This window comes from Cetorhinus maximus, chromosome 21, assembly GCF_964194155.1.
Source record: "Cetorhinus maximus chromosome 21, sCetMax3.hap1.1, whole genome shotgun sequence".
NCBI lineage: Eukaryota > Metazoa > Chordata > Chondrichthyes > Lamniformes > Cetorhinidae > Cetorhinus > Cetorhinus maximus.
In genome coordinates, this window is record NC_135899.1 from 33,500,395 (window position 1) to 33,527,028 (window position 26,634).

The 26,634-nt window shown below is 46.2% G+C and overlaps 3 protein-coding genes across 9 annotated transcripts in view; 2 read left to right on the plus strand and 1 right to left on the minus strand.

Annotated features, from left to right (window-relative positions):
- LOC144695458 (uncharacterized) overlaps positions 1-26,634 on the plus strand; it is a 101,275-nt gene that overhangs the window by 60,601 nt on the left and 14,040 nt on the right. Inside the window, 3 exon segments of the mRNA XM_078566343.1 lie at positions 13,488-14,355; positions 14,357-14,482; positions 26,438-26,538. Coding sequence (XP_078422469.1) covers positions 13,488-14,355; positions 14,357-14,482; positions 26,438-26,538 — 1,095 coding nt within the window.
- Positions 11,052-26,634, plus strand: part of LOC144695212 (uncharacterized) — a 303,141-nt gene continuing 287,558 nt past the window's right edge. For 3 of the 4 annotated variants that reach the window (XM_078566106.1, XM_078566100.1, XM_078566101.1), the window contains exon 1: positions 11,189-11,238. The gene's annotated coding sequence lies outside the window, so the exon portion shown is untranslated. Of the gene's footprint in view, positions 11,239-26,634 lie in introns of all 4 variants that reach the window. The other variant, XM_078566103.1, reaches the window with a different exon arrangement.
- LOC144695208 (uncharacterized) overlaps positions 19,940-26,634 on the minus strand; it is a 267,173-nt gene continuing 260,478 nt past the window's right edge. For 3 of the 4 annotated variants that reach the window (XM_078566093.1, XM_078566094.1, XM_078566096.1), the window contains one exon: positions 19,940-24,143. In XM_078566093.1, the coding sequence (XP_078422219.1) occupies positions 22,364-23,803 (1,440 nt within the window). In that variant the 5' untranslated portion in view covers positions 23,804-24,143 and the 3' untranslated portion in view covers positions 19,940-22,363. The remainder of the gene's footprint in view (positions 24,144-26,634) is intronic. The other variant, XM_078566095.1, reaches the window with a different exon arrangement.

Genomic DNA, 26,634 nt, shown 5'->3' on the forward strand with positions numbered 1-26,634 from the left:
CAGTGCCGCTCCTCTGACAGTGCAGTACTCCTTCAGTACCGCTCCTCTGACAGTACAGCTCTCCCTCAGTGCAGCCCTCAGACAGTACAGCTCTCCCTCATGCTACTCCTCTGACAGTGCAGTACGCCCTCAGTGCCGCTCCTCTGACAGTGCAGTACTCCCTCAGTACCGCTCCTCTGACAGGACAGCTCTCCCTCAGTGCTGCTCCTCTGACAGTGCAGAACTACATGAATGCCACTGCTCTGACAGTGCAGCACTCCCTCAGTGCCACTCCTCAGACAGTGCAGCACTGCCTCAGTAGCCCCCCTCCCTGACATGCAGCACTCCCTCAGTAGCCCCCCCTCTCTGACAGTGCAGCACTCCCTCAGAACTGATGTGACTAGTTGGTGTCTTGCAAGTATCTGTTTTGGGCCTCAATTATTCCCCATATTTATTAATGATTTAGATGATGGAATAAAAAAAACCACATCTCCAAAGTCACTGATGACACAAGTGAAAAAAACGTACATGGAAATATCAAATTACAAAGGGACATTGATAGATTAAATCAGAGGGTAAAACTGTGGTAAATGGATTTCAGTGTCAGCACTTTGAACCTACAAAGGGTAGAACAGGGGATTCTAAATTGGGAAAAACTAGAAACAGTGGAGATTCAAAGAGACTTGGGGAGCCAGGTACAGAGATAATTAAAATGTCATGAACAGGTAGAGAAAACAATCAGAAAGATGAGGAGGTAGAAGTCATGTTTTAGCTTTACAAAGCCCTGTTTGACCACACCTGAATACTGGGAGCACATCTGGGCCCCTCACCATAGGAAGGATGTATTGACCTTGGAGGGAGGGCAGTGTAGATTAATGAGAACCAATGAAAATAATCTCTTCCCCCTAATATCTTGAAAACTCCGATCAGATTCACCCCTTCACCTTCTAAAGCCTGAGGAATATAACCTGAGTTTGTTTAATCTCCCCTCACAGTTTAACCCTTGCGGTCCAGGTATCATTCTCATTAATCCACACTGCCCTCCCTCCAAGGTCAATACATCCTTCCTATGGTGAGGGGCCCAGATCTGCTCCCAGTATTCAGGTGTGGTCAAACAGGGCTTTGTAAAGCTGAAACATGACTTCTACCTCCTCATCCTTCTGATTGTTTTCTCTACCTGTTCATAACATTTTAATTATCTCTGTACCTGGCTCCCCAAGTCTCTTTGAACCTCCACTGTTTCTAGTTTTTCCCAATTTAGAATCCCTGTTCTAGCCTTTGTAGGTTCAACGTGCTGACATTGAAATCCATTTACCACAGTTTTATCCTCTGACTTAATCTATCAATGTCTCTTTGTAATTTGATATTTCCATGTACAATGTTTACACAAATGCCTATCTTGCGTCATCAGTGATTTGGAAATGTGTTTTTTTCATCCATCATCTAAATCATTAATAAATATGGGGAATAGTTGAAGACTAGGGGCGTCATCTAAAAGTGAGAGCCAGAGCTTTCAGGAGTGAAATTAGGAAACATTTGGATATACAAAGGTAGAATTTGGAACTCAACAAAACGAAATTCGATGGTAAATCAATTGTTAATATTAAATTTGGAATTGATTGGTTTTCGTTCACCAAAGGTTTGAATGGATATGGGGAAAGGGCAGGAATATGGAATCAGATCACAGATACACCATGCTCTCACTGAATGGTGGGACATGCTTGAGACATGAAATGGCCTAAACTCCTACTCCTATGTCCTAAGGAGGCAGCTCTCCCTCAGTACTGCCCCTCCAATGAGGCAACACTCCTTCAGCACTGCCCCTCCAAGGAGGCAGCTCTCCCTCAGTACTGCCCCTCCAATGAGGCAACACTCCCTCAGCACTGCCCCTCCAAGGAGGCAGCTCTCCCTCAGTACTGCCCCTCCAAGGAGGCAGCTCTCCCTCAGTACTGCCCCTCCAAGGAGGCAGCTCTCCCTCAGTACTGCCCCTCCAAGGAGGCAGCTCTACCTCAGTACTGCCCCTCCAAGGAGGCAGCTCTACCTCAGTACTGCCCCTCCAAGGAGGCAGCTCTACCTCAGTACTGCCCCTCCAAGGAGGCAGCTCTCCCTCAGCACTGCCAAACCAACAGGGCAACACTCCCTCAGAAGAACTGTATAAATTAGAGTCCACAGGATAATAACCAGCTCCCAACACACACACACTGAACTCAACAATAGGAAATCAGTAAGAATCCTCAGACACTCTGCACCTCCCAGATAATTACACCTCACCTTCTCATATTCAGTAATGAGCCATCAACAAAAGTCAGCCTGTAAATCAGAAGGGAAATGCTTCCAATAAACACACTCAATATCCAACACACAGCTCCAGGCAAACAGTTCAGCACAAAGCACCGAGTAAACAGCTCTCTCAGCTGGATGTTCTCACACAGCATAAGGGGCATTTCCACAGCTGATTCCCCACAGGATAGTCAGGCTGCCTGAAGATTAGTGTGGATATTATGTGATGTAATTATTATAAATTGTGTTCGTTCACTCACCATCTCCTGAGTTGGTTTTGAGTCCCTACAGGAAGTGAAGCAGCTGTGAAACAGGAAGAGGAGGGAATGGGCAGAGTGGGTGGGGCTCTCTGATTGACGTCTCTCACAGCCAATCCAAATATTTCTGGAGTAACCTGAGTTTCCTGAAGCTTGGGAAACTGACCGGTGAAACGGAGGCGACTTTGAGCAGCAGATCAGGTGGGGATTTAAACTTGTTATTGTCCCATCTGAATAAAACCTCACTTATTGCAGCTGCTGTCTCAGTTCCCCCGGTAAATGTTGGACAGAGATTTCTAGTGTGGGAATAGCATCCTTCATCCTCAAAGGCTTTCAAACTGATGACATCAGTGTGGGATGTGTAGCCTCGGATGTGTTTGACAGCCGATCAGAAGAGGAAGACCAACAGTATCCAAGGCAATGATGATGTGCAGTGGTGGGATCAGCTCATGCACAGGGAGAGAGAGAGACAGAGTAGAGAGTGGCACAGGAGAGAGGAGCAGAGAGTAGCAAGGAGATTGAACCAGTGTTTGGGGAGTCATTCTGTTCCTCGAGGGGTGACTCTGGGAATTGCAGAATTACCATGACTGGGGGAGTGAGTCTGTGCTCTGATACTGACTCTGTGCTTGGAGAGTAACACTGCAACTTGGGGAGTTACTGTGACCTCCGAGATGGAGTCCAGAGTGACCAGCTCTAAGGAAATAGATTCAGGGACACTTTGACCATGGGACCCAGGAGCAGGAGGGACAGTGTTGCTCGGGTGAGCAGGTTGGTAGGGGGGTTGGAATGGGTGGTGGGGGCGGTTGGTGCTGGTGTGTACGGGCTTTATGGGTGCTGGTGAGGCCAGGGGCTGTTCGCTGACAAAAGGAAGAGCTGCCCAACATCCAACCTGGTTCCCGATGAAAGATCATCTCGAGCTGAGACCCTAACTCTGTTTCTCTCCACAGATGCTGCCTGACCTGCTGAGTATTTCCAACGGTTTTTTTAATTCTAGTTTTTATAGCAGAAACATAGAACTGTCAGTGGGGGAGCATTTCGGGGGTAGTGACCATAACTCTGTAAGATTTAAGGTAGTTATGGAAAAGGACAAAGATGGACCGGAAATAAAGGCCCTGAATTGGGGGAAGGCCAATTTCAATATGATAAGACAGAATCTGGCCAAAGTGGACTGGGAGCAGCTACTTGTAGGAAAGTCAAAATCAGACCAGTGGGAGTCAGTCATTCAAAAAGGAAATAGTGAGAGTTCAGGGCCAACATGTAAAGGTGAAGAATAGGACCAACAAGTCCAGGGAACCCTAGATGTCAAGGAATATAGAGGATTGGATGAGGGAAAAAAAGGACGCTTATGGCAGATACAGAGGGCTGAAAACAGCAGAAGCCCTTGAGGAGTACAGAAAGTGTAGGGGGGGGGTACTTTAAAAAGTAATTAAGAGGGGGCATGAAAAAAACACAGCAGGCAAAATAAAGGAAAATACCAAGGCATTTTATAAATATGTTAAGGGAAAGGGGATAACCAGGGAAAGAGCAGGGCTCATTAGGGACCAAAGTAGCAACCTGTGCGTGGAGCCGGAGGACATAGGTGAGGTTTTAAATGATTACTTTTCACCTGTGTTCACTGTGGAGAAGGATGATGTAGGTGTAGAAATCAGGGAGGGAGATTGTGATATACTTGAACAAATTAGCATTGAAAGGGAGGAGGTATTAACAGCTTTAGCAGGCTTAAAAGTGGATAAATCCCCAGGCCCAGATGAGATGTATCCCAGGCTGCTATTTGAGGCAAGGGAGGAGATTGCAGGGGCTCTGACACTAATTTTCAAATCCTCTCTGACCACAGAAGAGGTGCCAGAGAACTGGAGGACAGCAAATGTGGTACCATTATTCAAGAAGTAGGTAGGGATAAACCAGGTAATTACAGGCCAGTGAGTCCAACATCAGTGACAGGGAAACTATTGGAAAAAACTTCTGAGGGACAGGTTTAATCTCCACTTGGAGAGGCAGGGATTAATCAGGGATAGTCAGCATAGCTTTTGTCAGGGGGAGATCATGTCCAAAAAATTTGATTAAATTTTTCGAGGAGGTGACTAGTTGTGTAGATGAGGGTCGTGTAGTTGATGTAGTCTACATGGACTTTACTAAGGCTTTTGACAAGGTCCCACGTGGGAGAATGGTCAAGAAGGTAAGAGCCCATGGGATCTAGGGAAGTTTGGTGAATTGGATCCAAAATTGGCTTAATGGCAGGAGGCAGAGAGTGATGGTCAAAGATCATTTTTGCGATTGGAAGCCTGTGACAAGTGGTGTACCGCAGGGATCGGTGTTGGGACCCTTGCTGTTTGTAGTGTACATTAATGATTTAGACATGAATATAGGAGGTATGATTAGTAAGTTCGCAGTTGACACAAAAATTGGTGGTGTCATAAATAGTGAGGAGGAAAGTCTTAGACTACAGGACGATATAGATGGGCTGGTCACATGGGCAGAGCAGTGACAAATGGAATTTAATCCTGAGAAGTGAGAGGTGATGCTTTTTGGGATGACTAACATGGCAAGGAAATACACAATGAATGGTAGGACCCTAGGAAGTACAGAGGATCAGAGGGACCTTGGGTGTACATGTCCATAGATCCCTGAAGGCAGCAGCACAGGTCGATAAGGTGGTTAAGAAGGCATATGGGATACTTGCCTTTGTTGGCTGAGGCATAGAATATAAGAGCAAGGAGGTTACATTGGAGCTGTATAAAACACTAGTTAGGCCACAGCTGGAGTATTGTGAGCAGTTCTGGTCGCCACACCTTAGGAAGGATGTGATTGCACTGGAGAGGATGCAGAGGAGATTCACCAGGATGTTGCCTGGGTTGGAGCGTTCCCACTATGAAGAGAGACTGGATAGGCTAGGGTTGTTTTCCTTAGAGTAGAGAAGGCTGAGGGGGGACCGGATAAAGGTATACAAAATTATGAAGCGCATAGATTGGGTAGATAGGAAGAAACTTTTCCCCTTAGCGGAGGTGTCAATAACCAGGGGGTATAGATTTAAGGTAAAAGGCAGGAGGTTTAGAAGGGGATTTGAGGAAAAGAGTTTTTCACCCAGAGGGTGGTTGGAATCTGGAACACACTGCCTGAGAAGTATTTAGATGAGCACTTGAAACACCATAGCATATAGGGCTATGGGCAAAGTGCTGGAAAATGGGATTAGAATAGATAGGTGCTTGATGGCCAGCATGGACACGATGGGCCTGTTTCTGTGCTGTATAACTCTGACTATTCAGCCCAACTGCTTTCTTCTAGTGCTTATGCTCCACATGTGCTTTCTCCCTCCCTAATTTATCTCACCCTATCAGCAGATCCTTCTGTTCCTTTCTCCCTCATGTACTTACCTGGCTTCGCATCAAATTCATCAAAACTATTTGCCTCAACCATTCCCTGTGGGGGCAAGTTCTACATTCTAATCATTCTCTTGGTGAAGAAGTTTCTCCTGAGTTCATTATTGGATTTATTTTTGACCATCTTTTATTTCTGGTCCTTAGTTTTGGACTCCCCCACACAAGTGGGAACATCTTCTCTCCATTTACCCCCAAAATGCAGGAGGGGGTGATGGTTGGTGGTGGTGGTGGTGGTGGGGGGCCGGGGGGGGGGGGGGGGGGTGAGGAGGTGGGTGGTGGAGGAGGATAAAAGCAAAAGAATGCGGATGCTGGAAATCCAAAACAAAAACAAAAATACCTGGAAAAACTCAGCAGGTCTGGTAGCATCTGCGGAGAGGAGCACAGTTAACGTTTCGAGTCCGAATGACCCTTCAACAGAACTAAGTAAAAATAGAAAGAGGTGAAATATAAGCTGGTTTAAGGGGGGGGGGGGGGGGGGGGGGGGTTGGCGGTAGAGCTGGATAGAGGACCAGTGATAGGTGGAGATAACCAAAAGATGTCACAGACAAAAGGACAAACAGGTGTTGAAGGTGGTGATATTATCTAAGGAATGTGATAATTAAGGGTAGAAAGCAGGACAAGCAAAGTACAGATAGCCCTAGTGGGGGTGGGATGGGGTGAAGGAATCAAAAAAGGCTAAAAGGTAGAGATAAAACAATGGATGGAAATACATTTAAAAATAATGGAAATAGGTGGGAAAAGAAAAACCTATATAAATTATTGGAAAAAAAGACGGGGGCGGGGGGAATCGGAAAGGGGGTGAGGATGGAGGAGAGAGTTCATGATCTAAAATTGTTGAACTCAATATTCAGCCCGGAAGGCTGTAAAGTGCCTAGTCGGAAGATGCGGTGCTGTTCCTCCAGTTTGCGTTGAGCTTCACTGGAACAATGCAGCAAGCCAAGGACAGACATGCGGGCATGAGAGCAGGGTGGAGTGTTAAAATGGCAAGCGAAAGGGAGGTCTGGGTAATGCTTGCGGACAGTCTGCGTTTGGTCTCTCCAATGTAGAGGAAACCGCATTGGGAGCAACGAATGCAGTAGACTAAGTTGGGGGAAGTGCAAGTGAAATGCTGCTTCACTTGGGCCCTTGGACGGTGAGGAGAGGGGAAGTGAAGGGGCAGGTGTTGCATCTTTTGCGGTTGCATGGGAAGGTGCCGTGGGAGGGGGTTGAGGTGTAGAGGGTGATGGAGGAGTGGACCAGGGTGTCACGGAGGAAACGATCCCTACGGAATGCCGCCGGGGGCGGGGGGGGGAGGGTGAAGGGAAGATGTGTTTGGTGGTGGCATCATGCTGGAGTTGGCAGAAATGGTGGAGGATGATCCTTTGAATGCGGAGGCTGGTTGGAGGAGGCTGGAGGTGAAGGAGGGCAGTTGGGGAGGTGAGGGGGGAAGATGGCGGTATGGGGAGATGAGGTTGAGGGATGGGGAATGGGAGTAGAGTGGGTTAAACGGCTGCGATTCTGGTCCCCGCCTCCAAAGGCTGGGATTTACAGGTGCGCACCTCCAATTCCAGCCCCGCCCACATGACAGCCGCTCGGTCTCGCGCTTTCTCAGACTCGAATTCGCGAACGCTGGGCGCCAACCGCCATTGCGCGAGTCAGAACTACAACTCCCATCAGGCACTGCGGGATGTGTTTCCCCCAATCCCATTGCAAAGTGCTGCTTCTCACTGCGCAACCGCAGGACCACCTGCTCCAATGTGTAACGCAGTTGTGATCGAGTGAGAGCCGGAAGGAGAAGCGAAACCGAGAAGTCCCGGACCCCTGCTCTTGTGACTGGTTGAACTTAGTGACTGACGTAGACATGTGGGTTGGTTTGCAACATAGATCTATACCTGATTGGAGACCGGAAACATCAATCAGAGAGCTCACCCAGCCTGCCCGTTCTCTCCTCTTTCTCTTCCACAGCTGGTTCACTTCCTGTAGGGACTGAAAACCGAGTGAGGAGACGGTGAGTGAAGGAACAGAATTTATAATAGTCACATCACATAATACTTGCCTGGAATGAGGACTGTATATTAACTAGGCTCGAACTTGGATTCTATAATATACCCAATGCTGCTCCTGACATGTCTATCTACTGGTTTGAAAATAAGCATGGAATGAGGGCTGTGCTGGGCTGTGAGATTGTGGTGGAATACAATCCTGCTGCTGCTGATGGCTCACTGCACCTCATGGATACCCAGTTTTGGGATCTGTCCTTAGTCTACTTCCCTAGTGATGATTAACATGGTGAAATACTCATTCATCAGTTGGGAGGGGAGTGGTAGTTTTCCTTGAACTTGTTTGACCTGAAGCCATGAGACTCCATGGAGTCAATATTGAGACTTCCCCACCTGCCAGTGGGATGGGACATACCCAGGGATGGTGACGGAGGAGTCTGGGATGTTTCCAGATTGATACGATTCAATGAGTATCACTGCTACTTGACCAGTCTGTGGGGCAGCTCTCCTCACTTGTCCTCAGACCTTGGTAAGAGAGACTTCACAGATTTCACTGGGTTCAGATCACTTTAATCTTATTCTGACACATTGCCAGGATTGGCCGAATCTATCTTGGAGAGGCAAGGTTTGATCAGGGATAGTCAGCATGGCTTTGTCAAAGGGAGGCTATGGCTAACGAATTTGATTGAATATTTTGAGGAGGTGACCAGGTGTGTAGATGAGGGTAGTGCAGTTGATGTAGTTTATATGGATTTCAACAAAGCCTTTGACAAGGTCCCAGATGGGAGACTTATAAAGAAGGCAAATGCACATGGGATACAGGGTAATTTGATAATTTCAAAATTGGCTTAGTTGCAGGAGACAGAGGGTGATGACAGAAGGCTGCTTTAGTGACTGGAAGCCAGTGTCCAGTGGCGTCCCACAGGGATCTGTGCTGGGTCCCCAATTATTCATAGATAACACATAGATGTGTGGGGTAGGATTAGTAAGTTTGCATATGACACAAAGATTGGCCGGGTGGTCAACAGTGAGGTTGAGTGTCTTGGGCTACAGGAAGTTATAGATGGGATGGTCAAATGGGCAGATAAGTGGCAGATGGAATTTAACCCTGAAAAGTGTGAGGTGATACACTTTGGAAGGAGTAATTTGACAAGGAAGTATTGAATGAACGGCATGGCACTCGGAAGTTCTGAGGGACAAAGGGACCTTGGCGTGTGTGTCCATAGGCCTGTGAAGGTGGAAGGGCACGTTAGAGGAGTGGTGGGTGAAAAATGCATTTGGAACACTTGCCTTTATCAGTTGAGGCATAGATTACAAAAGTAGGGAAGTCATGTTGGAGTTGTATAGAACCTTAGTGAGGCCACAGCTGGAGTACTGTGTGCAGTTCTGGTCGCCACATTATAGGAAGGATGTGATTGCACTGGAGGGGGTGCAGAGGAGATTCACCAGGATGTTTCCTGGGATGAAACATTTAAGTTATGAAGAGAGGTTGGATAGACTTGGGTGGTTTTTGTTGGAGCAGAGAAGACTGAGGGGCGACCTGATCGAGGTGTACAAGATTAAGAAGGGCATGGACAGGGTGGATAGGGAGCAGCTGTTCCCCTTAGTTGAAGGGTCAGTCATAAGGGGACACAAGTTCAAGATGAGGGGCAGGAGGTTTAGGGGAGATGTGAGGAAAAGCTTTATTACCCAGAGGGTGGTGACGGTCTGGAATGCGCTGCCTGGGAGGGTGGTGGTGGCGGGTTGCCTCACATCCTTTAAAAAGTACCTGCATGAGCATTTGGCACGTCATAACATTCAGTGCTATGGGCCAAGTGCTGGTAAATGGAATTAGGTGGGTTGGTCAGGTATTTCTCACGTTTCGGCGCAGACTCGATGGGCCAAAGGGCCTCTTCTGCACTGTGTGATTCTGTGATTCTATCTGATTTTCCTCTTATTGTTGGACTTTGTAGTGATTGTTTATCATTGTTTGCTCGGCCACTTCAGAGGGCAGTTCAGAGTCAACCATGTTGTGTGGGACTGGAGTCACATGTAGACCAGACCAGGTAGTTGTAGCAGGTTCCCTTCCCTGTCGGACAACATTTGGGTTTTTAGGAGAATCTAAAAGTTTTCATGTTTTTATTTTGTTTCTATTCTACGACTTTTGAAATTCATTGAATTCAGTGTCACAAATGGAGCGGTTGAGGTGAATAGCATTGATACCTTTAACGGGAAACTAGATAAGCACATGAGGGAGAAAGGAACAGAAGGATATGCTGATAGGGTGAGATGGAGAGGAATTGAGAGGAGGCTTGTATGAAGCATAAAGACCAGCATGGGCCAGTTGGGCTGAATGGCCTGTTTCTGCACTGTAATTCTGAGTATGTAACTTTCCGTGGTTAGATTTGAACTCTCAATCTCTGGTTTGTTAATCTAGCACCAGAGCAGTCTTATACTTCTGGCAGGGAAAACTCAGCAGGTCTGACAGCATCTGTGGAGAGGAACACAGTTAACGTTTCGAGTCCATATGACTCTTCAACAGAACTAAGTCAAAATAGAAATGAGATCTCATTTCTATTTTTCCTTAGTTCTTTTGAAGAGTCATACGGACTCGAAACGTTAACTGTGTTCCTCTCTGCAGATGCTGTCAGACCTGCTGAGTTTTTCCAGCTATTTTTGTTTTTGTTTCATATTTCCAACATCTGCAGTATTTTGCTTTTATTATACTTCTGGCCCCTAGTTTTGGATTTCCCTACAAGTGGGAACATCTTCTCTCCAGTTACCCCAATAACGGTGGGGGTGAGGGCGGGGCTGCTGGGGCAATGGAGGTGGGTCGAGGTGAGGGGTGAAGGAGGAAGGGCGAGGTAGAGTGGGTTAAACGGCTGCGATCCTGGTCCCCGCCTCCCGGGGGCTGGGATTTACAGGTGCGCACCTCCAATTCCAGCCCCGCCCACGTGACAGTCCCTCGGGCTCGCGCTTTCTCAAATTCGAACTCCCGAACGTTGGGCGGCAACCGCCGTTGCGCGAGTCAGAACTACAACTCCCATCAGACACCGCGGGATGTGTTCCCCCAATCCCATTGCAAAGTGCTGCTTCTCTCTGCGCAACCGCAGGACCACCTGCTCCATTGTGTAATGCAGTTGCGATCGAGTGAGAGCCGGAAGGAGAAGCGAAACCGAGATGTCCCGAGTCCCGGACCCCTGCTCTTGTGACTGGTTGAACTCAGTGATTGACGTAGACATGTGGGTTGGTTTGCAACGTAGGACTACACCTGATTGACGTTTCTGATAGCCAATCAGAGAGCCCAGCCAATCTGCCCATTCTCTCCTCTTCCTCTTCCACAACTGGTTCACTTCCTGTAGGGACTGAAAACCAAGTGAGGAGACGGTGAGTGAAGGAACAGAATTTATAATAGTCACATCATATAATATTTGCCTGGAATGAGGACTGTATATTAACTAGGCTCGAACTTGGATTCTATAATATACCCAATGCTGCTCCTGACATGTCTATCTACTGGTTTGATGATAAGCATGGAATGAGGGCTGTGCCGGGCTGTGAGATTGTGGTGGAATACAATCCTGCTGCTGCTGATGGCTCACTGCACCTCATGGATACCCAGTTTTGGGATCTGTCCCTAGACTCCTTCCCCGTGATGATTAACATGGTGAAATACTCATTCATCAGTTGGGAGGGGAGAGGTAGTTTTCCTTGAACTTGTTTGACCTGAAGCCATGAGACTCCATGGAGTTAATATTGAGACTTCCCCACCTGCCAGTGGGATGGGACATACCCAGGGATGGTGACGGAGGAGTCTGGGATGTTTCCAGATTGATACGATTCAGTGAGTATCACTGCTACTTGACCAGTCTGTGGGGCAGCTCTCCTCACTTGGGTACTTGTCCTCAGACCTTGGTAAGAGAGACTTCACAGATTTCACTGGGCTCAGATAACTTTAATCTTATTCTGACACAATGTCCAGATCTATCTGATTTTCCTCTTATTGGATTTTGTAGTGATTGTTTATCATTGTTTGCTAGGCCGCTTCAGAGGACAGTTCAGAGTCAACCATGTTGTGTTGGACTGGAGTCACATGTAGACCAGACCAGGCAGTTGTAGCAAGTTCCCTTCCCTGAAGGACAATATTTGGGTTTTTAGAGAATCTAAAAGTTTTGATGTCTTTATTTTTCTTCTACAAATTTTGAAATTCACTAAATTCAGTTTCACAATATTGGAGTGGTTGAGGTGAATAGCATAGATACCTAGATAAGCATGAGGGAGAAAGGAACAGAAGGCTCTGCTGATAGGCTGAGATGAAGGGGGTGACAGGAAGCTCATGGGAAACACAAACATCAGCATGGACCAATTGGGCTGAATGGCCAGTTTCTGCAATGTAATTCTATGCATGTAACTTTCTGTGGTTGGATTTGAAATCTCAATCTCTCGATTGTTAATCTAGCACCATAGCAATTTGGCTGCCTTACCTGGAGATACAGTTATTGAAATTTATTTTAATGCCCTCTTTAAAGATTTTACCTGAAGGCCACGGCCTTTCCCAAAAGCCTTGGCTTGGATTTGATAGTTTTGCCCAGTGCTGTGGCTGATAGCTGAATTTGGGATGTGCAGTCTGAGCGAGTGCAGTGTATCTAATTTCCCTGGATAAACCAGAATCCTTCAATCAAAGGCAATATTTTCTTTATCTTCTAGCACTTCCTGCCCAATGTGTTTTCTTCAAATAATTTTGGAAAACAAGGGGAGAAATTTCAAAATCTCCATTGAATTAACATTATTCCTGAGTTTTTTTTATATTAAACACATACTTTAGGGGTAAAACTGGTCTTCACCAGAATGACACGAGCTCATATTGAATTGATAGCCCATTTTACACTCCCCCTGTCCTTTCCATTGCCCTCACGGTGCCTGGGAAAATGGGGCACTGTGCAAAGGAAAGAAAGTAACCATATTATCTGCTCCTGGTCACTATCCAGTGTCCCTGCTGGAAACAGAGTGTGTGACAGTCAAGTGAGGAAAAAGAAAGGACTTGAACCTGATCCCCCACACAGGGGAATAGCAGACTGGCAGTCACCCTAGAACAGTTTCTAACTGAAGAACCAGTCCCTTCAGCTAAGGTGAAGAGGGAGTTTGAGGAAATCATGTTTCCTTTTCTTGTTTTACAGGAGGATTGCACCATACTACAGCAGAGAATACAGAGAGGATAGACACAGCAGATAGATCCTGACCATAGCCCAAGGAACAGCTGCACAACTGTGGGAAGATATCCAGTCCCTTCACAGCATTGCTCAACACAGAGAAGGTTGGGCAGTGAAACCATCATCTGGAAATCGGTCGGGTCAGGGAAGCTTTGACATATCATCAGATCTGAAACTGGTCAGTGGTGTGGAGCCTTCCATCAGAACCAACCTTTCCCAAGGTTCAGCTGTGGACGATCGGTTAGGGTGAGGCTGGGAAGAAGTGTGAGTGGGTTCCAAGTGTGGTGAGAGCTTCAATCGTTCTTGGAGCCTCGTGAACCACTGACTCGTTCCTACAGTTGAGAGACTATTCAAGTGTGACGGGGGATCCACAGGCTCATAAGATCTCCAAACACATAAGGTGCATCTCTTACAACCACTGTTAAGTCAAGGGCAGCCATATGGAAGAGAAACGATTCAAGTGTGAGCTGTGTGATAAAGCTTTTGTGACATTTTCGAGCCTCCTGATACACCAGAGAATTCACACGGGGGAGAAACTCTTAAGGTGTGAGTTCTGCGAGGCGGTTTTCACCAATTCCTCCAATCTCCTGAGACACCAGAGGATTCACACAGGAGAGAAACCATTCATGTGTGAGGTGTGTAACAAATCATTCTCGCAGTCATCAACCCTCCGCAGCCACAAACGTATTCACACTGGGGAGAAACCGTTCACATGCCAGGTATGTGACAAATCATTCTCATGGTCATCGAACCTCCTCAGCCACCAACGCATTCACACTGGGGAGAAACCATTCACGTGCGAGGTGTGCGATAAGTCATTCTCGCGGTCATCGGAGCTCCGTGTACACCAACGCATTCACACTGGGGATAAACCATTCACGTGCGAGGTGTGCAACAAATCGTTCTCAGATTCATCAGCCCTCCGGGAACACCGACGCATTCACACAGGTGAGAGACCGTTCACGTGTGAGCTGTGTGACAAATCATTCTCACGGTCGTCGGACCTCCGTGTCCACCAACGCACTCACACAGGGGAGAGACCATTCATATGTGAGGTGTGTGATGAATCATTCGCGCAGTCATCGACCCTTCGTGTACACCAACGCATTCACACAGGGGAGAAACCGTTCACGTGTGAGGTGTGTGACAAAGCCTTCCCACAGTTATCGAAGCTGCTGATCCATCAGAGGATCCACACGGGGGAGAAACCATTTATGTGTGACGTGTGCTACAGATCATTCTCACAGTCATCGAGTCTCCGCAGACACCAACGTATTCACATGGAAGTAACCGTTCAAGTGTGAAGTGTCTGACAAAACCTTCACAAAGTTTTCAAACCTCCAGGTTCATTTGGGTATCCACACAATGGAGTAACCCTTCAAGTCTGAGGTTTGCGATAAAGTTTTCTTGATGTCTTCAATGTGAAATATTGGTGTGAGTTCTGGAAGAAAATCTTCACACAGTTGTTAGACCTCCTGGAATAGCAGCAAACCCACATGGGAACTACCTAGCCAAGTTCTTGCCAATCTGTCATCAGAGTGTGAACCTTTGTGCAATCTCACTGCAAAGGATGTTCAGTGATATTGTGGCACAGAACAAGAAGCAGCATCAAACAACTAGTGACAACAATCCCAGTGCTGAGGTACAATGATGCCAATGATGAAGTCACCCTGCAGTGAGATGCCAGTGAAACAGGACTTGGAGCAACTCTCATGTAGCAAGGACAACCAGTGGTGTTTGTATCCAGAGCATTAACAAAAATTGAACTATACTGTGCAGATTGAGAAAGAGAGCCTGGCTATTTCCTTTACTTCTGAGCATTTCAACCAGTGCCTGTTTGTGAGAGAGAAAGTGATGGTGGAGTCTGACCACCAGCCATTTCAAAACACCTTTCTCAAACCGCTTCTATCTGCTCCAATGTGTTTGCAAGTGGTGTTAATTTGTTCGGAAGTGAAGACCTGAATGCATTAAAGATTATGAGCATGCTTTTGGCTGCTCTGTAAATTTTCCCATCCCACCCCACACACAACAATGCCCGCCACTGGGAGACCCAGAAAATCCCACTCTATGTGTGCAGTGCATGTGTTGGAACAGACTAGAAAGAACAAAGTTTTTTGCTCATGTGTGATACTTTTCTTTATGGACTACGTGTTGTTTTCAATAGTCTGATTGATCTATGTTTGATTATGTTAGTCAGTTCTCTGATCTATGTGACTGTGCCTGATTGCGTAAGCATGTGGTTGGAGCTTGAGAGCTAATTATACAGAGCTTTCAAAGAGAAGACCTGGGTTCTGGCAGGGGGCACCATGTGGGTATAGAATCTTATAATTTATGAGATTTTTTTAAGTAGTGTAAATGAACGTTTAGATTTCAAACTAGTGTCATCTCTGCATCGTGTTGAGATAAAGTAGGTATCTCAGGTATCTAGCAAACTGGTGAATAGATAACACTATGGATGTGGCAAATGATAGTGCATGCAATGTTTTTTTAATGGAAAGGGGAATGTTTGGATGAATACTTTGGTACATTGTCATATTAATGTCATTAATGACCTAATGTTATCATATATAAATAAAGGTTTGAGGGCAATAGCCATTTTTACACACCACATGGAACATTATTTAAATTTCAAATCGCTCCAAATAGCAGTAACATGAGTTTCCTGACGTGTAAAACAGACCGGTGAAACGGAGGCGACTTTGAGCAGCAGATCAGGTGGGGATTTAAACTTGTCATTGTTCCATCTGAATAAAACCTCACTTATTGCAGCTGCTGCCTCAGTTCCCACTGGCAACTGTTTGGCAGAGAATCTAGTGTGGGAATAGCATTCTTCATCCTTAGCGGCTTTCAAACTGACATCAGTATGGGATGTGTAGCCTCGGATGTGTTTGACAGCAGATCAGAAGAGGAAGATCCACAGCATCCAAGACAGCGATGACGTGCAGTGGTGGGATCAACACATGTACAGGTGAGAGGGGCAGGGGGGGACTTCCAGGTGGTCGTGTTCCCACGTGTCTGCCGTCCTTGTCCTTCTAGATGGGAGCTGTCATGTGTTGGAGGGTGCTATCGAAGGAGCCTTGGTGAGCTTTTGCAGTGCATCTTGTAGATGGTGCAACTGCTGCCACTGTATGTCGATGGTGGAGGGAGTGAAGGGTTGTGTATGGGGTGCCAGTGAAGTGGGCTGCTTTGTCCTGGATGGTGCCAAGCTTCTTGAGTGTTGTTGGAGCTGCATGCATCCAGGCAAATGGGGAGTATTCCATCACACTACTGACTTGTGCCTTGTAGATGGTAGTCAGGCTTAGGTGAGTTACTTGCTGCAGGATTCCTGGCCTCTGACCTGCTCTTGTAGCCACACTATTTATATGGCTAGTCCAGTTCTGTTTCTGGCTAATGGTAACCACCAGGATGTTGATAGTGGGGGATTCAGCAGTGTTAATGCCATTGAATGTCAAGGGGTGATGGTTACATTCTCTCTCGTTGGAGATGTTCATTGCCTGGCACTTGTGTGGGCGAATGTTCGTTGTCATTTGTCAGCCCAAGTCTGGATATTGTCCAGGTCTTGCTACATTTGGACATGGACTGCTTCAGTATCTTGAGGAGTCATGAATATTGCTGAACATTACGCAATCATCAGCGAACATCCCCACTTCTGACCTTCCGATGGAAGGAAGGTCGTTGGTGAAGCAACTGAAGATGGTTGGGCCTAGGACACTACCCTGAGAAACTCCTGCAGTGATGTGCTGGAACTGGGATGTTTGACCCCCAACAACCACATGTATTTTCCTTTGTGCCAGGTATGAACCAGTGGAGAGTTTTCCCCCGGATTCTCATTGTCTCCAGTTTTGCTGGGGCTCCCTGATGCCATACTCAGTCAAATGCTAAGATAAAAGCAAAAAACTGCGGATGCTGGAAATCCAAAACAAAAACAAAAATACCTGGTCCGAATGGCCCTTCAACAGTTCTGTTGAAGGGTCATTCGGACTCGAAACGTTAACTATGTTCCTCTCCGCAGATGCTGCCAGACCTGCTGAGTTTTTCCAGGTATTTTTGTTTTTGTTTCAGTCAAATGCTGCCTTGATGTCAAGAGCAGTCACTCTCACCTCACCTCACCTCTGGAGTTCAGCTCTTTTGTCCATGTTTGAACCAAGGCTGGAATGAGGTCAGGAGCTGAATGACCCTGGTGGAACTAGAACTGAGCATCAGTTGTTGCTGCTGACTAAGTGCTGCTTGATAGCACTGTTGATGATCCCTTCCTTCACTTTACTGATGATCAAGAGTAGACTAACAGGGCAGTTATTGGCCAGGTTGGATTTGTCATGCTTCTTGTGTTCAGGACATATCTGAGCAATTTTCCACATAGCCAGGTAGATGCCAGTGTTGTAGCTGTACTGGAACAGCTTGGCTAGCGGCAAATTCTGGAGCATAAGTCTTCAGTACTGTTGCCAGAATATTGTCAGGGCCCATAGCCTTTGTAGTATCCAGTGCCTTCAGCCATTTATTAATATCATGTGGAGTGAATCAAATTGGATGAAGTCTGGTATCTGTGATGCTGGGGACCTCCGGAGGAGGCCAAGATGGATCTCCACTCGGCACTTCTGGCTGAAGATTGTTGTGAATGCTTCAGCCTTATTGTTTGCAGTGATGTGCTGGGCTCCTCCATCATTGAGGATGGGGATATTTATGGAGCACCTCCTCCAGTGAGTTGTTAAATTGTCCACCACTATTCACAACTGGATGTGGCAGGACTGCAGAGCTTAGATCTGATCAGTTGGTTGTGGACTTGCTGCTTATGCTGTTTGGCGCGCACACAGTCCTGTGTTGTAGCTTCACCAGTTTGACACCTAATTTTTAGATATGCCAGGTGCTGCTCCTGGCATGCCCTCCTGCACTCTTCATTGAGCAAAGGTTGATCTCCTGTCTTGGTGGTAATGGTAGAGTGGGGGATATGCTGGGTCATGAGGTTACAGATTGTGGTTGCTGCTGTTCATGGCCCACAGCGTTTCATGGTTGCCCAGCCTCAAGTTGCTAGAACTGTTCAAAATCCACTCCATTTTGTACAGTTGTAGCACCTCATCTCCACAATAACTGTATGCAGGTCACTCCTACCTGTACTGTGATGGACAGATGCATCTGCGGCAGGTAGGCTGGTGAGGGTGAGGTCAATGCTGAGGACTCCCAGGGGAATTCCCTCTTGACTGTATACCACTGTGCTGTCACCCCTGCTGCGTGTGTCCTGCCGTGAGATGGGACATACCCAGGGATGGTGATGGACATTATCTGTCAGGTACGATTCCGTGAGAATGACTATGTCAAGCTATTCCTTGACTAGTCTGTGAGACAGCTCCTACATGTTGGCCAGACCAGGTAAGGATAGCAGATTTCCTTCCCTAAGGGACATTGGTGAACCAGATGAGTTTTACTGACAATCGGCAGTGGTTTCATGGTCATCATTAGACTATTTATTGAATTTAAATTCCACCATCTGCCGTAGTGGGATTCGAACCTGGGTCTCTGGTCCAGCGACAATCTCACTATGCCACCTCTTGCCTCATAGGTTGAAAATGAACTTGTAATTCCTTCCAAAATGCGCCAATAGCATGCAGTAAGAGCAGGGGAGATTCCTGGTCAGCCATGTGATGGAAAGATATTGGAGCTTCTACCATCACTATCCATAGCTCCAAACTACAACATGTATGTAAAAGTGGATGTTGACACAGCAATTCAGACTCATTGGGAGGCCTATTGGCTCAGTTAGTTGGAACGCTGGTATGGATCAGATCAGTGCCAACAGCATGGGGTTCGATCCCTGTTCCATCTGGGGTGGATTCGGGACCTGCCTCCTTGCCATTCCTGTGGTGGAGCTCATGGCAATGTACGTCAGACCTGCCTTTGGGCAGAGAACTCAAGGAGAAGATGGTTGGTCTGGAGTGTGGCTGTATTTGAGTCAGTGGGATTTAAGATGTTTCGGTTTTTCCTTGATGTGGGGATCCTCCATTAGTACTGAGTCTGTAGGCTGTTCCTCACTCCTGGAGTCTACCCACTTTTCTCCATCAGTTTCACTTCTGACACCAGGGACTTTACCACCTTTCACAGCTTCAGGAACCCAGACACAAAGACAGCTTTGACACCGGCAGATCTAACTAGTTACCACTTTAAATCAAATCAAACTTTCAGGCTGCCAGTTTACAGGGAGAATAGCGTTCTGTACACAGCCTTAGGACTTAACCCTTTAGAAACTGAATCTAATGCAACAGAAATATTGGCTTTTGCCAGCCGTGATTTAGTTAGCACACATGGCTCTGACTCTGAGGCTGTGGATTCAAGTTGCACTCCAGAGACTTGAGCACTGCGGCTGACACTCCACTGCAGGACTGCGGGGGTGTTGCACTGTCAGAGGTACCAGCTTTGAGGTGAGTGAAACTACGCTGTCGGGTGGATGTAAGATGTCCCATGACACTACATTGAAGAAGAGCAGGGGAATTATCCCTGATGTCCTGACCAATATGGATTCTGCAATCAATGTCAAAAACACATCTAGTCATTATCACTTGCTGTTTGTGGGAGCTTGCTGGGCGCAAATTGGCTGCCACGTTTTCAAATTGCAACAGTGACTTCAAACATCACTTCATTGGCGATAAAGTCCTTTTGGACACCCTGAGTTCATCAAAGTTCATATATAAATGCATATCTTTTTTAGGGAAACATTATGCTTCCTGTGAACTGGAAACTATAAACCCGTTGATGGAGAAAGTATACCAGCCCACAGTGACATTGACATTGACACAGTGATATTGTGTACCGGACTCTTACTGTAGGCTTCTGAGTGTTTCAGTGAATAGGAGGATACCATGTTGACAAATCAGGTAGTTTGGTTTAAGTTAAAAAAATGAATTTATTGTGAGTTATAAATCTTTCCAGAAGATAAGTAAAACAAGACGAACTACAACACAATATTCAGAACGTGGAATAAACCTTGGAAGAGGGTAAGGTGAACATACCACACCGTTATTACATCAAGAGAATTCAGGTCTGCAGAAACACACCTCACTCCCTCACCATACTCAGGATAGTAGTCCTCCCAGGCAGCAGAGTACAAACATTCCCCATGATATTAGTCAAACACCCATCACCTGAAGAGGATCTGTCTATAATGCACATCACCAACTAAAGCAGGGCCCGATTCTACCCCATACCCACTATTGAGAGGTGGCTCACTTTACTAACACACCCACACTCACATCAGGGGAAACACTCTCAGAATACTACAGACAGAAGTTTCTTTAAAATCCCTGTGCTTTAATCTGCCTCCCAATTCCGATGGTCATAAATGACACTGAACTTTAGAGCTGTAGGATGGAGCTCATTACCATCAAACAAACCCACCAATGGTTACAGAGATCCAGTGGTCACATGGGTCCATGGACCAATAAGTTTCCAGTCCTGGAAGACACACTGGAAATCTGGAACACTCTCCCCACAAAAATCTGTTCAGGCTTGAGGTCAATTGAAAATTTCAAAACTGAGATTGATAGGTTTATTCTTAGACAAGGGGGTTAAGGTTTACAGAGTCTAGGCAGGTAGATAATTTAAGAAACGGATCAACTATGATCTAACTGAATGGTGTAACAGGCTCAAGGGATTATTCCAGTTCCTACATTCCTCATGATTGCTCTCTCCATTCTCATCTTCAACTATAATTGGTCAGTGTCATTCTCCAGCTGAGCTTCGAACTCCAATACCCTCTCCATCACAAATATCGCCTACTTCCCCCTCTGTAACATCGCCCATTTCCAACACCCCCAACCCTCACATTAGTTCATCTGTTGAAATCCTCACCCTTGTTGTTGCTTCTAGACTAGACTAAAACATTCCAGTGTTCTCCTGTCCAGCATCCCATCTTCCACCCTCCATTAACTTCATGTCAGCTAAAACTCTGCGGTCTCTATCCTAACTCACACACCTATCACCCCTGTGCTTGCTGACCTATACTGGTTCCCAGTCCCCCAGTGCCTCCAATTTAAAATTCTCACGTTCAAGTACAAATTGCTCCATAGCCTCACCTCCTCCCTATCTCTGTCACTTCTAGCCCCATCTCCCTCCAAGATCTCTGCCTTACTCCAATTCTGGCCTTTAGTACATCCACCCAGCCCCACTCCCTTCACCCGACCATGTCATCCAGGCTCCATGTTCATGAATTCCCTCCTTAAACCTCTCTGCATCTTTATCTCTCTCCCCTCCTTTAGGACCCTCCCAAAATCCCACCTTTTTGACCATATTTTTGGTCATCCCCTCCTAATATCATCTTCTTTGTTTCAGTATTAACTTTTCTCTGATTACATCTCTATGAAACACTTTGGGATGTTTGACTATATTAAAGTGATCTATAAATACAAGCTGTTATCCTCTCACATTCCCTCCAATCCTCAAGGTACTGATCAGGAGTATAGACTGTGGACATTGATTGGCCTCTAGTGCTCTGTTTGAGTGGCCATTCAGCACGTGTAGACCCAGACAGTGAATGTTTTGAGACAATGGAGACTGTCACAGCCGAGACACATCCTGCCCTCCCCCTGACTTCACAGCTGGGGTCACTGATGAGGAACGGCTGACTCTCCCCCTCCATAGACCAGAGATGCTACGGCTAATTGATGTGCCTACATTACTATCCCAGGAATGGTGATTGTGCTGGTAGATCAAGAGCTGAAACCTTTCAAATCACTGAGTATCTGATTGTCTTCTTCATCAGAGTGAGAGTCAGTGAGTGACTTGTACCTGACGCTGCACTGAAAAGATACTGAATTTATACAGGAGCTTCTATACATATTGATGTCTTTTCTGGTGATCTGGTCAAAGGTTAAATTGCCTTCTTGAAGCGATTGGACTGATAATGAGAAAGATTTGAGACAGAGACTGCTAAGACAGACAGTGCTTTAGAACAACAGCTCCCCTGTGCAAGCACTGGAGGGTAAACAAGACAAACAATTCTCAGTGTAACAGAAGCAAGTGACCCGACTCCAAGTCTGTGTGGAGACGTCGGTGTGTGGTGAGAGGAGGAGTAGGTGAAACAATCCTACTACACGCCACACTGGAAGGGTTTGTCTCCTGTGTGGGTTCACTGATGTTCCAGGAAGTCCAACAAATGTGTGAAGGCTTTATTACAGAACTCACTCTGACAGAGTTTGTATCCTGTGTGGGTGCACTGATGGACCAGGAGATACGCTGCCTGTGTTAACGTCTCCCCTGTGTGAATCCTCTGGTGTCGCAGGGGGGATGAAGATGCACAAAACCTCAAATTTTAGATGTTACTCCCCTGTGTGGATTGTGTGATGTTGCACAAGGCTCAATAACTGCGTGAAGGCTTTTTCACAAACCTTGCACGTGAACAGCTTCTCCCTTGTGTGAATGCGTTCGTGTCTCACCAGCTCCGATGATCGTGCAAAGCCCTTATTACACACCTCACACCTGAAGGGTTTCTCCCTTGTGTGAATCCTCTGGTGCATCAAAAGCCTTGTGGATGTTGCAAAAGCTTTATCACAAACCACACATTTGAAGGGTTTCTCCCCTGCGTGGATTGTCTGATGTCTCGTAAGGCTCGATAATTGTGTGAAGGCTTGATCACAAATTCCGCACATGAATGGTTTCTCTCCTGTGTGAATGTTGTGGTGTACGCGGAGGTTCATTAAATGCGAGAATGATTTGTTGCACATTTCACACTTGAATGGTCTCTCCCCTGTGTGAATGCGTTGGTGTGCACGGAGGCTTGATAACTGCGAGAATGATTTGTCGCACACCTCGCATGTGAATGGCTTCTCCCCTGTATGAATGCGTTGGTGTCTGCAGAGGGTTGATGAATATGAGAATGATTTGTCGCAAACCTCGCACGTGAATGGCTTCTCCCCTGTGTGAATGCGCTGGTGTGTGTGGAGATTCGATGACTGAGAGAATGATTTGTCACACACCTCACACTTGAATGGTTTCTCCCCTGTGTGAATCCTCTGATGCGTCAGGAGCTCAGAGGATTCAATAAAAGACATCTCACAAACCTCACACCGGAAGGGTTTCTCCCCAGTGTGAATAGTCTGGTGCATCAGAAGCTTCGTAGATGTTGTAAAAGCTTTATCACAAATTTCACATTTGAAGGGTTTCTCCCCCGTGTGGATTCTCTGATGGACCAGGAGGCTTGATAACTGTGTGAAGGCTTTGTCACAATCCTTGCACGTGAACGGTTTCTCCCCTGTATGAATGCGTAGATGTACATGCAGATTTGATGACTCCGAGAATGATTTCTGGCACACTTCGCACATGAACGGCTTCTCCCCTGTGTGAATGCGTTGGTGTGCATGGAGGTTCGATGACCGCGAGAAGGATTTGTTGCACACCTCACATGTGAATGGTTTCTCATCTGTGTGAATGCGCTGGTGTTTGAGGAGGGTCCATGACCAGGGGAATGATTTCTCACACACCTCACATGTGAATGGTTTCTCACCAGTGTGAATCCGTTGGTGTACGCGGAAGGTTGATGACTGTGAGAATGATTTGTTGCACACGTCGCACGTGAATGGCTTTTCCCCAGTGTGAGTGCGTTGGTGTGCGCGGAGGTGCCATGCGTCAGACAATGATTTCTCGCACACTTCACACTTGAAAGGCTTCTGCCCAGTGTGGATCCGTTGGTGTCTCACGAGTGTCGATAATTGTGTGAAGGCTCGGTCACACACCTCACATTTGAATGGTTTCTCTTCCATGTAGCTGTTCAACAGATGCACCTTGTGTGTTAGAAGACCTTATGAGCTTATTCAGCCCTCCTCACACTTGAACAGCCTCTCACCTGTAGGAATGAGTCAGTGATTCATGAGGCTCGATGAATGATTGAAGCGCTCACCACACTTGGAGCCCACTCACACTCTTCCCAGCTTCACCCTGACTGATTTCCAGATGATGGTTTCACTGCCCAATCTTCTCTGTGTTGAGCAATGCTGTGAAGGGATTGGATGTCTTCCCGCAGTTGTTCCTTGGGTGATGGTCAGGATCGATCTGCGGTGTCTATCTTCTCTGTATTCTCTGGTGTAGTATGGCGCAATCTCTCTGTAAAACAGGAAAAGGAAACATGATTTCCTCAAACTCCCTCTCCTACTTTGCTGAAGGGACTGGCTCCTCAGTTGGAGACTTTTCCACAGTGAGTGCCAGTCTGCTATTCCCCTGTGTTGGGGATCAGATGCAAGTCATTTCTTTTTCCTCACTTGACTGTCACACACTCTCTATTTCCAGCAGGCACACTGGATAGTCACCAGGAGAGGACATGGCTACTTTCCTCCGCCTGCACCCCCACAGCCCCGCTCCCACTCCTGCCCCTACAAACCCTGCATCTTTGCAGACACACTGAGGGCAATGGAAAAGACAGTTGGGCAGAGTGTAAATGAGCTGGCATCACTGAATCACAGCAACATGGAAATCTGGAAACATCCCAGACTCCTCCGTCACCGTCCCTGGGTATGTCCCATCCCACTGGCAGGTGGGGAAGTCTCAATATTGACTCCATGGAGTGTCATGGCTTCAGGTCAAACAATTTCAAGGAAAACTACCTCTCCCCTCCCAACTGATGAGTGAGTGCTTCACCATGTTAATCATCACTAGGGAAGTAGACTAAGGACAAATCCCAAAACTGGGTATCCATGAGGTGCAATGAGCCATCAGCAGCAGCAGAATCGTATTCCACCACAATCTCACAGCCCAGCACAGCCCTCATTCCATGATATCATCAAACCAGTAGATAGACATGTCAGGAGCAGCATTGGGTATAGTTTTGTGTCCAGATTTGAACCGAAGAAAGGTACTATAGAGGGCTACATGCAGGCTAAACACCACTATCTAGTGAAAAAACAGGTCTCAGAGTGAAGGCAAACCTAGGTAGCAGCGACCACAATATGATTAAATTTTACATCCACTTTGAACGGGAGAATAGTGGGTCTAAGATTAGTATTTTAAACTTAAGCAAGTGCTACTATGTGGGCATGAAAGCTGAGCTAGTTGAAGTGGACAAAGTACTAGGCTAGGGGATAGATCAATAGAAAAGCAGTGGCAGACATTTAAGGGGATATTTCAGAATACTCAGGGTAAGTATTAGACTATGCTAGAAAGAAAAATTCTAAGGGGAGGACCCACCATCCGTGATTAACTAAAGTAGTTAAGGAAAGCATCAAACTTAAGGGAAAAGCATATAATTGCGTAAAGATGAGTGGGAGGACAGATGATTGGTCAGAATATAAAGAACAGCAGAGAATGACTAGAAGGTTAGTCAGGAGAAAGAAATTCAAGTATGAGAGAAAGCTAGCTAGAAATGTAAAAACGGAGAGTAAGATTTTCTACAGGTATTTAAAAAGGAAAAAAGTAAAGTGAGTGTTGGTCCCTTGGATAGCGTTAAAATGGGTAGTTAATAGCAGATAATGAGGAAATGGTAGATGAAACGAACAAATATTTTGCTTCTGTCTTCACTATAGAGGATACCAAAAACACTCCAGTAATAAATGTAAACCAAGAGGTGGAAGGGAGAGAGGAACTTGGTGAAATTACAATCACTAGAAAAGCAGTACTGAGCAAATTGAAAAGTCTCTGGGCCCTGATGGACTTGATCCTAGGGTCTTAAAAAAGGTGGCTTATGAGGTAGTAAATGCAATGATGTTAATTTTCCAAAATTTGCTAGATTATCGAAACATTCTATCAGACGGGAAAGTAGCAAATATAACCCCTTTATCAAGAAGGGAGTGAGGCATAAAACAGGAAACTACAGGCCAGTTAGCTTGACGTCTGTCATGGGGAAGGTGTGAATCGATCATTAAGGAAGTATTTGGCTGGGTACTTTGAGAAACTCAGGGTAATTGGGAAGAGCCAGCATGGTTTAGTGAAAGGGAAATCATATTTAACCAATTTATTGGAGTTCCATGAGGGAGTGACATGTGTTGTGAATAAAGGGGAGCCTGTAGACGTGCTGTTCCTCGGATTTCTTGAAGGCATTTGATAAGATGCCACATCAAAGGTTACTGTGGAAAATAAAAGCTCATCGTGTAGGGGGCAACATGGATAGAAGATTGGCTGGCTGGGAGAAAACAGAGAGTATGCATAAATGAGTCATTTTCTGATTGGCAAGACAAGTGGAATCCCATAGGGATCTGTGCTGGGGCTTTTTTACAATTTACATCAATGACTTAGATGAGGGGAGTGAAGGCATGGTAATTAAATTTGTAGACAACGGAAAGGTAGGTGGGAAAGTATGTTGTGAGGAGGACATAAGGTTGCGGATGGATCTAGATAGGTTGAGAGAGGCCAAAAATCTGGCAGATGGAGCAAAATGTAGAAAAATGTGAAGTTGTTCACTTCGGCAGGAAGAACGAAAAATCAGAACATTACTTAAACGCAGGACGGCTGCAGGATTCCGAGGTGCAGATGGATATAGGTGTTCTACTGCATGAGTCACTAAAAGTTAGTATCCTGATACAGCAAGTAATTAAGAAGGCTAATGGAATGCTATCCTTTATTACAAGGGGGATTGAACATAAAAGAAAGGATGTTATGCTTCAAT